Source organism: Amphibalanus amphitrite, unplaced genomic scaffold, assembly GCF_019059575.1.
Source record: "Amphibalanus amphitrite isolate SeventyFive unplaced genomic scaffold, NRLGWU_Aamphi_draft 000940F_arrow, whole genome shotgun sequence".
In the NCBI taxonomy this organism is placed as follows: domain Eukaryota; kingdom Metazoa; phylum Arthropoda; class Thecostraca; order Balanomorpha; family Balanidae; genus Amphibalanus; species Amphibalanus amphitrite.
This window is the reverse complement of record NW_024882434.1, coordinates 102020-116344: the sequence shown is the minus strand read 5'-3', so window position 1 is coordinate 116344 and position 14325 is coordinate 102020. Positions and strand designations below refer to the sequence as shown.

At 47.4% G+C, this 14325-nt stretch overlaps 1 protein-coding gene across 1 annotated transcript in view; it reads right to left on the bottom strand.

Moving 5' to 3' along the window:
• LOC122368336 (chondroitin sulfate proteoglycan 4-like) overlaps positions 1-14325 on the bottom strand; it is a 95816-nt gene that overhangs the window by 7115 nt on the left and 74376 nt on the right. Inside the window, exons 6-7 of the mRNA XM_043342178.1 lie at positions 6613-6805; positions 4487-4648 (exon numbers count right to left, since the gene is read on the bottom strand). Of these exons, the coding sequence (XP_043198113.1) occupies positions 4487-4648; positions 6613-6805 (355 nt within the window). The remainder of the gene's footprint in view (positions 1-4486; positions 4649-6612; positions 6806-14325) is intronic.

The following is a 14325-nucleotide window of genomic DNA, read 5'->3' as shown; positions in this document are numbered from 1 at the left end:
CAAACCCCCTTTTCTCAGCAACACTACTTTCCATGCAGCACGACAAATTTAGGATATTTTGCCCACTATCCATCTTTCGAAGCATTTGCTACTGTAATGGTCTTCAAAACTTACATTTGTGCTCAAGTAGGTACCTAAAAAACAAAAATGAAACGGAACACGTGTGATTGAACAGTGAACAGATACCGATGACCCACTGTCAAAAGTTTTAGCACGATGATCTCAGAAAATGGCAAAGTTAGCCGTCTTTACTTTTGCGGTAGTCCATTCACATTTGCGTGAGTTATTGGCATTATCAATGCTTTAAAATGCACTTATCGGTACCTTTTCGACATGGAACATCCTCAAAGCTCGCAATAAGCCTCCGCTCGGGTGCCGCTCCCTACCCCCCCCCCCCCGCTTCACCGGCCTTGGCCTGGATTTCTGCACCCGTGCACTACGCCCGTGGGCCCCTTCTAGCACCGGGCCCCCCGGGTCAGCGCAGGGGCCCCTTTGCCAAGTTGGCCCCCCCCAAACTCCAAGTCTGCGACCGCCCCTGGCTCAGACATCTCGGCATGGTCGTTGCCTTGCGATTATCTTGCAACGATTACCTACCTTATCATCATATTTCTCAATATATCGGTCGAATTCTCAAATTGAAATAGCTGTTTACTCGTACGAATATAGGTAGGTAATAGTCATCGTGACATTCTTGAGGCTGAAAACAAGCTATGTCAACATGAACCTTTGATTTCTAACGGACGGAACGGACGATCCAAGGCCCTATGCCTATATACGACGGTCGATCGATTTTCCTGATCCATCTCGTGGGATGCGGGTTCGTCCTCTCTCTCCCCTCCCCTCCCCTCCCCGGCGGCCGTCTCGAGTCGGGTTGGCGCCGCCCGGGGCGATTTGAGAGACGAGTGACGCGCTCAACCAATCAGCGTGCTGTCACAGGGGGCAGCCATGTCTGTTATTGTTGTCCAGTCTCGTGCGTTGCGCGTGGTGGGTGGCGGTGATTGTGCACGGTGTGCTAATTTCTGGCAAGATTACGCGCATCGGGGTGAAATATGGTCAGGAATTATTGCTACAGTGATATGATTGAGGTACTGGTGCTGTTGTTGGTGAAACAAGTGTAAAATTGCGATCTGGTGAGTGGTGAATGTGAATGTGAATTGATGACATATGAACGAAGTGATGCGTCAATGCTTGTGGCTGGATGATCCGCCGTCGCACGTCAGAAGAAGTGCAAGTCTTAGACTGGGGCTTGGCTCGGTCAGGAGCAGCAAAGGATTCGACTGCGAGATTTCGACCCGGTGATGTACCGATACCTAATTCATAGGCGTAGGAACGGGGGGGGGGGCAGGTGGGCAAATGCCCGCCTACTTTTTGAGGTGGCCGGTGGGGTGGGGTGGGGTTTGGTGGGGGGCAACCATATGTCCCCCTCCCACTTGATACTCGAGGCCCTTTTGTCTCGAGTTGAGAGGACGTCGTCGTGGTACGTCGTCTCCTTCCAGCATACACAAACTCGTTACTCGGTAAAAATGAGTTCTGCGAAATGCGAATCCCCTCGCACAGACTCCAAGGGACGCCCATGGTGGATCCGAGGAGGCCCTCTATCCATACTAGTCAGCAGAGGCACCTGAGACTGATAGTCTGTGAGGCCCTAGTGAATCTGAGGAGGCCCCACTATTCAGACTGGTCTGGGGAGGCCCCTGTCACTGGCAGTCTTGGAGGTTCCAATCCTAGATCCTAATTATATATTTTCCGATCATGTATCTTCTGCATCTTGCTTTCTTTATTTATAGTCATCGTGGCTTTCTTGAGCTTCTAGAAACTTGATGGAATGTAGACCGTAGATTGCATGTGTGTGAGTATCACCATGGTATTCTTACATGATGCATCGGTGAGTTACTTATCCCTGTAGCCATGGGGTGAGGCCAGACTAAAAACAGTTACCATGAGAAATCAGTGATTGCCATAAACCTTACATTTTCAGCTGCTCTCTGAAACCTCCGTTTCGAAGAAGGCAGAAAAGAGGACACATTTTATTATTTAAAAAATCGAATCTAGGCGAAGCAGAAAATCAGCCGAAAATGTAGGACGCTGCAGCGTGCATTCGGCCATCCATCGCACAAACGTCCTCGCTCGTGTTTGTACTGGACGGCTGCAGTGTCGGCCAAACTCGGGCCGTCCGTCAGGCGCGGCTGGCAGTGACGACTTGTGTCGCGCGCTGAGATCGGTCCTCCGCCGGCCGCTGTTGTCTCGGTCCTCTCCGTGACTGGCGGCTGCTCCGCCCCCCCCCCCTCTCGGGTACCCCGCGCCCCCAGCGATCCCCCGCCGGCCCCGGTCGGTGGGTCGTTTCGTCCGGGTCGCCGTCGGTCGGCGGTGCGCCGGCGGCGTTGGTGGCGGCGGCACCGACCCGTCGATCGTCGACACGACCCTCCAGGGAGCTCTGAAGCCAATCGGGCCGCCGTGGCGTGCCCCTGATTCCGGACCGGTCCGGCCTCTCCCGGGAGCGACCGGAGACCCGTGTGGTCCGCCTGGAGGCATTGTGTTCCGACCAGAGACCGTGTGGTCTACCCGGAAAACGTGTGGTCCGCTCAGAGACCATGGCTGTGTTCCGTGCGGTGCTCTGCCTGGACCGTAAGACTCCTGTGTCTGACCATTTTCCGGTAGAATTAAGATTTTTGGTGGGTATGATATATTTGACACCCCTTCCGCGCCCCCTGACGAATATTTGATGTTGCTCCCGAACAGTGCGAGTCGCGACACTTTCCGTATGTTTTCCCTAGTCAATTTGGAATCTTCTGAAGTGAACAATTTTAAACTCGACACGGTGAAAAAGACCTAGCAGTAGCATCGTAGGCACTAGCCACTGCACAATAAAATGCATTCTTAGGTTATGTGAAGCATCGACTTCCACAGGGGCTTTTATGACAGGTGATATTGAGTATGCCTCACGGGTCACGAAGATGACCGAGGTAATGCCTGCCCTATACTGTGTTCATCGCTTTACCCGATCGCCCTGGTCTTGTCATTACTGAGATCATCTATAGTTACTCAACGGGCCGAACTACACAGGAAACGAGTGTGTTGGCGAAATAATTAAGAACGGTAGTCGGTAAGCCGGTAACCGAATGTTTAGTCTGCAATGCCGGCAAACAAGCTCTTAAACTACAAGTCCATCAGCAGCTAAATCCATCCAGAAATATTGTTCGATGATCTAATCGGGACATGGTGCCTGCGCTTCTGCTTTTAAGGAACGTACGGATTATCACCAATCCTCTAGAAAATGATGCTAAAAGAGGCCAATATAGTACGAAAACATGGTGACAGATCATGATTGATAGCTGCTCTCCGCGCCGTATATTCGAGCACGGGGCCCGCTGGGACGGTCACCGCTGCCCAGCGACAGAGGTGTGTTTCTCATGGAACAAAAACTTTCCTTGGCGAAGTAATGATTGTCGGGTCGACACAGGCATTGGAAAAAAACGAATACTGTGAATGTGGATGATTGGTAGTGGTTGCGTTTTCATTACTATTTCTTTAGCCGTTTGGAAATCGTCCTGGATCTACTCGCCTTGAATGTGATGTGAAATTTCACACGTGGAAGCTTATACCTATCGATATCCAGATTCCAGTGTACTGCGTGACCACCCTGAGGTCAGGAAGAGGTCGCGGAGAGCATCCCATTGGTTAATCAATAGTTCTTGGAGGCCATCTGTCGATTGATCCTCATCTGTAGAGGGCAGGAGTGCTCTGATGCCAGCCACGTGTCGCTGAGATAAATTTCAGAGCGGTATTGGAAGAGGGTTCGACAGCCTCGTCAGCGGCGCGCAATTAGTTCGCCGGCGGATCTAAAGGATCAACGGCGCTGCCATCTGTCGGTGACAGAGTGAAATAGGATCCTGAGTCGATCGTTGTCTAAACCGCTTACTGAGAACAATAGGAGTCGCAGGCAGTAACGGCGAAACACCTTCAATTAAGTGGGGGGCGCCGACCTTTGGTCCCATTCTTTCCATGTAACGCCCATAGGGCTAATGTTAAAATGGCAAAATCAAGGGGGGACGGTGCCCCCGTTCCGCCGCCTATGGTCGCAGGGTTAGGTATACGAACATTGAACAAGCCTCCAATGGGTTCAAATCATTTTTTTATATCTAAATGGAAGCATAAACATTATCAGCCTACCCAAACCTATTTCATGCATGATCCATTTTTTGTTTTGTTGTTGTTTTTGTTTTTGTTTTTTGCTCTGAAACGTTACATTACATACTAGACCAATAACCAGATCTGCCGCCATACCCAACGTGTGCTCATTGCGATGATGAAATTACCACCCTGTCAGTTGTCACTCCCATACAACCCCTTCCCGCGTCGACTGCCTTGGTTGCATATAGCTGAAGATGCGTGACCGGTATGAACACCATTACTCCCTTTGTCCCGTCGACTGCCCTAGTCGCAACTCGCATGTGACTGAAGGCTTCCCTTTCTCCCGTCGACTGACCTGGTCGCGTGTGGCTGAAGACGACCTCTCCGGCGTCCAGCTGGCTGCGGCTGAAGTTGGCCACGGTGACGTTGGGAGCCGTCAGCAGGCTGATGTTGCCGCACTCGGAGCGGCCCAGTGAGAACACCAGGTCCTCCTCGGGCCGGTCCGCGTCCACGGCGTCTGGGGGCGCGCGGGGCACACTGTCACGTCCGGCGGCCCCCGGGACGGCGGGACACATCAGGCCAGACATATCGGCGACAATCTGCTGTATTGGCCACATCGACCGCCCCGCCGGAGAAGGCGGCGCGATGCATGGCCTACGATGCATTGCCAATCGTACTGGTCACAATGGTGAATTTTGCAAGTATCGCACATGTCTATTCAACCAAAAACATTTTTTTAAGGAGTTGTTTTGGATCCGTTGATATTGCAATATTTTTGAAAATCTATGCATCTTAGTCTCGCCGCCTCACATTTTTTTTTCAGGAATTGTTTTAAATGCGTTGAGATTGCAATATTTTTTAAAAGCTAGGAACTTTGGCCTCGCCGTCTCACATATATGATGTTTTGACCTTTATCCCTGTGCATGTATAAGGCCAGTTTGGCCATATCTTGCATCGTGGGTGATACCAAGCTGATCGAAAACGGTTATCCCCCGAAAAAGTTTTCTATGCGACCGTCATTCTAAATAAGCACGTCGGTTTCAGTGGGCTCAGAGAACAGGGAATGGGTAGTGGGTACTTATTCTAGCTAGCAGCATTGTGTGGGTATTGCAAAAGTCGCGCGTGGATGGGTGCTTTCATCCATGCAGATTCTTCGAAATTGTAATGGGGTGCGTTGGTTGTGGCTAGTCAGCTTGATCCAATTACATGCATACACACTTTTGCGAGGAAAGCAATCAATCAATTACGCCTTTAAGTTGAGAAGACTACAAAGAACCTTTGTCGTTTATTGCGTGTTTGTCGTCACCAACTAGTTGGTATCCTACGCTGGAAAATATTTGCCAGCCTCCCCGACAATGTGCTAAAAAGGAACTGTTTACAGCGATCTGTCACCAAACAACTTAGAGGCTGGGCGGGGGCGTGACGACTCTGTTCAATTTGGCCGGCGCCACGGCAAAAAGCGAAAAGAACTGAAAGACTCGGTCGTCTTCTCCAGACAATAAAAACGTTTAAATTTCAACGCAGGGAGTCAAAGGCCACGCTGGATTAAAGAGACCCTAAAGCGCAACGTTGCGTATAATCGATATGGGATGGAGAGTCGGTAACTGCAAGAACGGCCATGAAGTCATCTTTTCGAATTAGCGATCGGGGCCACTACATTTTAGCATCCGGCGCTTTTAGAAAACTCCGCCCGGATCATGATAAAGTAGCCGTCGAGTCATAAAGCCTTTCATAATAAATTATTGAAAATCGATGGGGTAATACTTTGGCAGAGATGTATTTCTTTCGTCACGGAATCGCATGGCCTGAGTATCACTTTGACATAAATTGCGGTATAAGGGTGCCTATGCCAATAACATATCGGCGACTTGACTTCAATTTTTTAATTATGATGTCAGTCATTTTAACTGTACATAATAAGTTAATACTTAGTTTAATTTGATACAGCATTGTTTCTTTGCGTTGTTAGTAAAACTGTACGTCCTCAGGCACAGACTTTTCTATATATAGAGAAGTCTGTGCCTCAGGATATTTCTCTGATTTGGCCATGGGATTGCAGCGTAGAACAGTTGTCCTTGAAATTGTAGGTCGAATGCTGGTCGCCCGCATGGTGCATTGAGGGCGGAATTATTGTGCAGCCTATCAGTCCATGCCCCTATCAAATCGCGTACACAATTGACTTAGTGTCAGTTGATTGCTGAAGCTGCATCAGCTGATGTGAAAGAGAACGTATCGTTTTATTGTTTCGCTCTCAAGACGACCAGGCAACCTTAGCGGCGATCCTTGTCCTAATCCGAACAATCAATTTACCATTCTAACCCCATCTAGCAGCGCTATGATTTAGCTGAACTCCCTCATGACCGTCGCTATTTCTATCACAATGAACATGCCTTTATGCATCACATGAACTAAATACGCACGCACATCCAGACCATGGATGCACATTGCACACATTGCACACATTGCACAGTATACACATACCGAGTTGGTGTGTGGTTAGGAGCACGCTGCCGCCCTGGACCACGGTGATCCCCGTGTTGTTCACCAGACTGGGAGGGTGATCGTTGACGCCACTGATGGTGAAGCACAGCTGGCCCGGGGCCGAGGTCTTGGTGTCGGCCAGGGCCACCAGAGTCAGACAGTCGCCGCGAGATTCGTCACCGCTGTGCACGTACTGGAGGATGGAGAGAGATGGTCAGCGAGCGCAGGCAACGGAGAAGTGGGGGGGGGGGGGGGTGCCACTTAGTGGGGTTAGTGCGTAGATAGATAGTGGGGATGACTTGAAATAAAGGGCTGCGGGTGTCGCAGGGACAGTGAAGACCAGGACACATAAGCACGTATCCAAGTATGAGGGAAGGTGTGTTAAAAACTTATATTTTTGTGGGAACATAAGTTAAAAAAAACATAATCCGGTCAAATGTATAAAAAATGCACCAAGTTCGACTAGAAGCTTGTTTTCTTGAGAGACCATTTCAGTGGAATTCTGGGGTTCATCGTGTGGTGCCAGCTCATACTATTTCCTAAACTAGTTCAATTTTTCAAATTACTTGACTTCAGTGATGTAAGACTAAGATCAATTATAAGAGGCCGTCTTTACGTCCAACTGTAAATGAAGACATCAAGCGGGCCAAATTAAAGGTCAACACCAATGCATTCCAATAAGCGGCGGCGCCGGAGGTATCGACTGGTGGGCGGACTCGGACGATTCTGCAGCAGAAAACATCGCGGCTTGAACGCCGGCAGCATTGTAAATCGCCCGCTCCCCCGCCTCCCCACTGGGGCGCGGCGGCCCGCCTCCGCCTCCGCCAAAACGCATTGAACCAATAAAGCTGGTAGCTGGGCGGCGGCGGGCCCGCGAAATTGCTCCGCGGGGCAGAGCACTTTCCGGCCGCTGGGCCGATAATGCAATCAGCAGCGCCGGTTAGCCGAGTCGGTGCGACGCCCGCACGCGCAAGGTCAGGCGCTGTCGCGAAATTCGACGGAATTTCTGCAACGCCGTGCGGTATCCGGCCTCCGGATAAGAAGTCTTCGGAGAACTCTCGATTTTTGAAGGGATATCGGAAACGAGTTCCTACATGGTTAGCTACATGATTTCATGAAGAATGGTTTCATTGGTTCCGAGTGGTTGCGGTGGCATTTACCAATGCAGGATTTTAATTTTTATAAACACCGCCGTTCTAAACAGGCCCTTCGCTCGACCGAATCTATGCAGTCTTTCGAATTTCTAAAGCTGTCGGCTCTTTTAAAGTAATAAAAATCGCTATCTCCTGGACGATTGTTCTGTGAAACTGCTCGTCAAAACGTCGATGCATGTTAGTCTCAAAACGGATGCCGCCTGCTTTGTTGGTCTCGGCTCATTGCATTGATGGCAAAAGTGGAACCATATTTGAAACAGGCGACTTCCAATATTTGTGTTTTGACGCAGTGGCAAGGATGCCAAGAGACGGTGTTTTCTATTATGGTTTTTGCTTTCTAAAGCAGCTTATGTGAAACTACAGGGTGTCCCAGAAGTCTTGAAGCTTTTTTATTTTTGTCGTGTGACCTTTCTATGCCACCGATTAAGGCAAATAATGCCTCAAACGAAAGACAATAAACTGAACTTTTGTATTTGCTTGCGTAGAGCACCACTTTAGTCAGGTGGCCCCCGTTGCGAGTCGCACAAGAACAAGCGCGAGAGATCGCGTTCTTCGCTGCCGCCAAGATCTCCCGATTTGCGAAACACCGGTGTCGCCATGCCCGTTGCTTGTCAGCTTCAGAGCCTTATTCCATGAAGCGAGCCAGGAAACAGCGTATTGACCCCAGACCCCAAGAAAACATTAGCAACATAATGATTTACTGATCAGGAAGTCTTCTGAGATGTTTTCACGCATCCACTACGAAAATAAGGCTCAGCTGCTTGAGCGCGCTAAGCAACAACCCATTTTAATCCTTTGATTCGTCGCATTATTATGGGGCTAAGACAAATATCAACCTGTCACAAATAACATTTGCGACATATATTTATCATGGAATAAGGCTCTGAAGCTGACAAGCAACGGGCATCGCGACACCGGTGTTTCGCAAATCGGGAGATCTTGGCGGCAGCGAAGAACGCGATCTCTCGCGCTCGTTCTTGTGCGACTCACAACGGGGGCCACTTGACTAAAGTGGTGCTCTACGCATGAAAATACAAAATTTCAGTTCATTCTCTTTCGTTTGAGGCATCATTTGCCTTAATCGGTGGCATAACAAGATCACACGACAAAAATAAAAAAGCTTCAAGACTTCTGGGACACCCTGTATTTGTTATGCAAATTACATATGTCGAATACAAATGGCTTGAATTCTGATATATTTTTGATCAAATGATTTGAAACCAAATCTGTTTATTTTGACTATACAACACCTCGCTTTATCGAATAAATTAAACACAAAGACAAAAACGAGGTTTCAGACCATATTTTCGCTTTCTGGGTGTGCCATGCATTGCTGCAGAAGTCACAACTAACCCAGAAGTCAGCACACTTGAACATCATATATTCTGCAATCTGCGCTACACTTTCCCCTCAGGGAAATGTCTCTCCACATAACAAAACGCTTATAATCCACCACAAAATTATCTAAGAAAACAGCCTTGATGTGAGGTTGAAGAGTCTCATCACGTCCCCGAATCTCTGCGGTGGCGTGTCTCCCAGCAAACAGCCGTGCGGCACCGCGGCTCGGCCTGAGAGTTAGCCACTGTGCGAGCGCGGCATTCGTGGCTCGTTGGCGGCCAAAGTTGGCGCGCTGAGGACCACAGAGACCAATGAACGGCACCATCGAGCGCCAGAGTTGGGCTGGTCTGTCAGCGCGGCCGGCGGAGGCCGGTGCACCGCTGCAGAGGGTGCATCATTCTAACGGCGGCGCTGTCGGCCGTCTATCTGACCTCTCCGGCCGCGGGTCTCCCGGGAGGATAGCAGGGGTGTGGGAGGAACTGAGCTATAACAGCGGGCCTGTCGGCGTGTGTGGGCGGAGGGTGCTAAATGGGGACCATCCGGAGCGGAGTGGGAGACATCCCAGAGAGCTGATATTCAGTGAGCTGAGAGCTGGGAGGGAGTGATGTGAAATGGACGGCCACCGAGAGCGCCTTTGGCAGAGGAGGTTTTTGATGCGAGCAGGACATAGTTAACCCTGCTCTAAAAAGCCTTGATTTGACATCCTCGCCTTGTTGGTTGTTTTACATTGTTGTGATACACGCCATGCTGATATTATTACCAACTGCATTTACAGTTACCTTTGAACGTTTCGCTTGCGAATGCTTTTTGAAATAATGAAGCAGGTACCTACTTAACCCGCGCACCGACGACGGGGGGGGGGCGGATATCCGCCCCCCCTGAGGTTTTTCGCGAATAACGGGAAAACCGCGGCGCTACGCGCCGCGAAATTTGGTATGACTATTCCCTTATCAATTTTACACATGGTGTGCAAGTTTGAACCTCCTACCTTTCAAGGTCAGGTCACCAGGTCACTTTGAATGACCCAACCTCAAGTCACTTTTTTGCAACTTTGTCACCGTGCCAGAGCTACAGTAGATGTCGGAGGCCTTTGAAAGTCGCAGGATGTTATTAGGTCATTAGTAGCTACAATTTGTATATCTCGGAATTTTGATATCGGTGACCTAAGGTCAGGTCAATTTCGCGACCTCCCCATTATAAGTCAATGGGGGAAAAATCAACTCCCTGTTTTTACCACTAAAACGGGTCGGAATGGCCCCATATACCATACATGACTTCATATACGGTCAACCTTCACTACCTTGAGGTCTGTTTTGCTGTTGGGCAGCTGTGAGGTCATGTGACGTCATCAAAGGTCACCAAAGGTTTTTGGCCAATAACTCCGTACAGGAACAAGATACAGACGCGTGGATGGTCTCATTGTGTTCAGCTCGTCAAGACGCATCGAATGATATACATGATGACCTCGAGGTCACGTGACCTGAGGTCAACCTTTGACCTTGACCTTTCGAGGTCAACATATATATCATTCGATGCGGATTGACGAGAGGATCACGATGATGCCCTTAGTTTGTTCCTATCTTGACTAATGCGAAAGTTATTCGAGAAAAACTCTCTCCATATTTAGCGCCGCCATTTTGACTTTTTCGACCCCTGTGACGTCATCTTTGACCTGACCTGAAAATGACCTTAGTAAAAATTGTAGATCTTGACCGTGCGTATCCGATGCCGTTTACCGCTTGTCGCTATCTTGCTTCGTTCTCGAGATCTCAGGGAGGGGGGCGGTCATCCGCCCCCCCCCCCGTCGGTACTAAGTTGGCCCAGAGCCTTAAGTCGGTGCGCGGGTTAAACTGACCATCCCACCTTAACATTAGTTTTGAGTTGAGATAGCCAAAATGGGGTCCCTGGCTTGCACCTACCGGTTTGAGCACTCACAACATCGAGAAATGCCTCAAATCGAAAATATCTAATTTCAGAGTTGCATCATTTTGATTCAGAGGGCTAATGCATTAGAACGCCCTCTCTGAATGTGTGACGTCAGCGCAGATCTAACGATTTTAAATCTTTTACTAAAACGTTTGGTAACACGTGGTGGCATCCCAGCTGCTTTGCGCGGCGCGCGCAACAAGTGCCGCACTTTCAGCTACCAAATTATTGCTCCCAAATAAAGTCGCTAGGAACAGCGGAGATCCCTAAAATTTAAAAGTAATCAAAATTAAAAGTATATAACTTGAAAACCGGTGAATATTTTTTTGTGAAATTTGGTAGATATTCGTTTAGTTTGCTCTTTCTGAACCGAGCGACATCACTTTCATGCCAATTCATTAACTTCTGGGGCATTCCACGATAGATCGACCAAAGCTGTGCACCCTCATATTTTATTTTTCGCTCAAAATTCGTCTAGGGGGTTGTTTTGGGCCGGAAAGCCAGCTGTGGCGATGATTTTTTTTCGACGAACGGTTAACGAGATATAGCCTCGGGCAATTTCTGGAGGTCACGCTTCAACCCTATGTTTGGCGGCTCATAACTCAAAAACTATTGACTTTTGTATAAGGATAACTTAATGTCTTCCAACTCTAAATCAACCAAGGAAACTTTTGGCTATCTCGGATTTTCGATTTTCGAAAATTTTGGTCACGTGACCTCTTGACCTATTTTTTGAAGAGTGACCTTGACACTTTCCCACCTGAAAGTTAAAATTTGGTCTGATGACGATTCAAGCCTTATCAATGGTCGTTCATATGCGACAATAAAAAACATGGCTATCGGCCTGCATTGACCTCAGGTCAGGTCATCTTTGTGACCTGCCCATTATAAGTCAATGGCAAAAGTACCGGCTAGGCCACTAAAACGCATCGGACTGGTACAGTTACTTCATAATCATACCATATTAGGTTATTATTGATCACTCTGGTGCAATTTTGCATCAGTGACCCGCGGAAAGGTCATCCGAGGTCACATTATGACTCACGACATTCATATGCCTTTTATGTCTATATCTTTTGATAGAATAGGTATAGGGATTTGGGAAACGCATCAATTAGTTCACTTTGGCCAGGCGCATCATGCCATACGCAGCCTTATATGTTAAGGTCATTTCGTGACCTTGACCTAGGGTCAAATTTTGGTCAAATTTCATATTTGACCTTTCGAAATAAAAACTTATACAATTCGATCCGACTGGAAAAAGCAAACACGATGGCGCTATTTTATACATCTGACTTCATAAACATAATAAGATATTGGCGAAAAACGTTTTTATTCCGTGAAAAATGTTTATTTTCAGCCAGATTAAATAACAATATTTTGGCGTGGTAAAGGCATTCGAGGTGCATAGACACGTTGGCGTAAGTACTTGTACCTAAGCAATTCACGCTCATATGACTCGGTGTTGCGGTCATTTCTACAGGTACCAATCTAAAAAAAAATAGCATAGGTAGATATGTGATGATCAGCAGTTTCGTACATTTGGCATGAATAATAATCACTCACATAAAACATTTTCCTATGTACACCCTAATCGGCACGCACGGCACACAGCAAACCGACAACATATTCACAACAACACAACACAACATTGGTCCGATCCAACAGTGCAACTTTCCAAGCTCGTCTACTTTGTATGTGCTTATCTAAGACACTTTGACTTCCTTGCCCTCCCGATCTTCTGAAAGCTCGTGGACGCGGACTGTGGTCAGGTCAACTGGACAGAATCTGTGGTACTGTCTCGTCCCCTTCACAGTTTTGGCCCTGGCGAAGCGAGCTTGTGAGTGATTTATGTGAGTGATTATTATTCATGCCAAATGTACGAAACTGCTGATCATCACATATCTACCTATGCTATTTTTTTTTAGATTGGTACCTGTAGAAATGACCGCAACACCGAGTCATATGAGCGTGAATTGCTTAGGTACAAGTACTTACGCCAACGTGTCTATGCACCTCGAATGCCTTTACCACGCCAAAATATTGTTATTTAATCTGGCTGAAAATAAACATTTTTCACGGAATAAAAACGTTTTTCGCCAATATCTTATTATGTTTATGAAGTCAGATGTATAAAATAGCGCCATCGTGTTTGCTTTTTCCAGTCGGATCGAATTGTATAAGTTTTTATTTCGAAAGGTCAAATATGAAATTTGACCAAAATTTGACCCTAGGTCAAGGTCACGAAATGACCTTAACATATAAGGCTGCGTATGGCATGATGCGCCTGGCCAAAGTGAACTAATTGATGTGTTTCCCAAATCCCTATACCTATTCTATCAAAAGATATAGACATAAAAGGCATATGAATGTCGTGAGTCATAATGTGACCTCGGATGACCTTTCCGCGGGTCACTGATGCAAAATTGCACCAGAGTGATCAATAATAACCTAATATGGTATGATTATGAAGTAACTGTACCAGTCCGATGCGTTTTAGTGGCCTAGCCGGTACTTTTGCCATTGACTTATAATGGGCAGGTCACAAAGATGACCTGACCTGAGGTCAATGCAGGCCGATAGCCATGTTTTTTATTGTCGCATATGAACGACCATTGATAAGGCTTGAATCGTCATCAGACCAAATTTTAACTTTCAGGTGGGAAAGTGTCAAGGTCACTCTTCAAAAAATAGGTCAAGAGGTCACGTGACCAAAATTTTCGAAAATCGAAAATCCGAGATAGCCAAAAGTTTCCTTGGTTAATTTTGAGTTGGAAGACATAAAGTTATCCTTATACAAAAATCAATAGTTTCTGAGTTATGAGCCGCCAAACATAGGGTTGCTGCGTGACCTCCAGGAATTGCCCGAGGCTATATCTCGAAAACTGTAGGTCAAAAAAAAAAAATTATCCTTGCCACAGCTGGCTTTCCCGCCCATTTCTACCCTATACACCAATTTTGAGCGAAAAATAAAATATGAGGGTGTCAATTTAATTTTTTTTTTGGTCGATCTATCGTGGAATGCCCCACTTTGAAGGTGGGAGGGTCCCTTTAAAGAAGTTCAGATTTGCCATTTTGTTTCTCCAGTGTGAATAATACACTAAGGGAATAAGAAATAATAAATAGGTACTGCAAACACGTAACAATTTTTCTCCCTAGGGACGACGAGTCAACGACGAGTTTCGACTCCGGTAAGCCTAAATCTGATCAGAGCTCATCGCGAGCTGTTGTTTGCCAACAACTATAATAAAAATGCCAGTTTGCCAAAACCTTTACGTTGTTTGATGTACCGTTC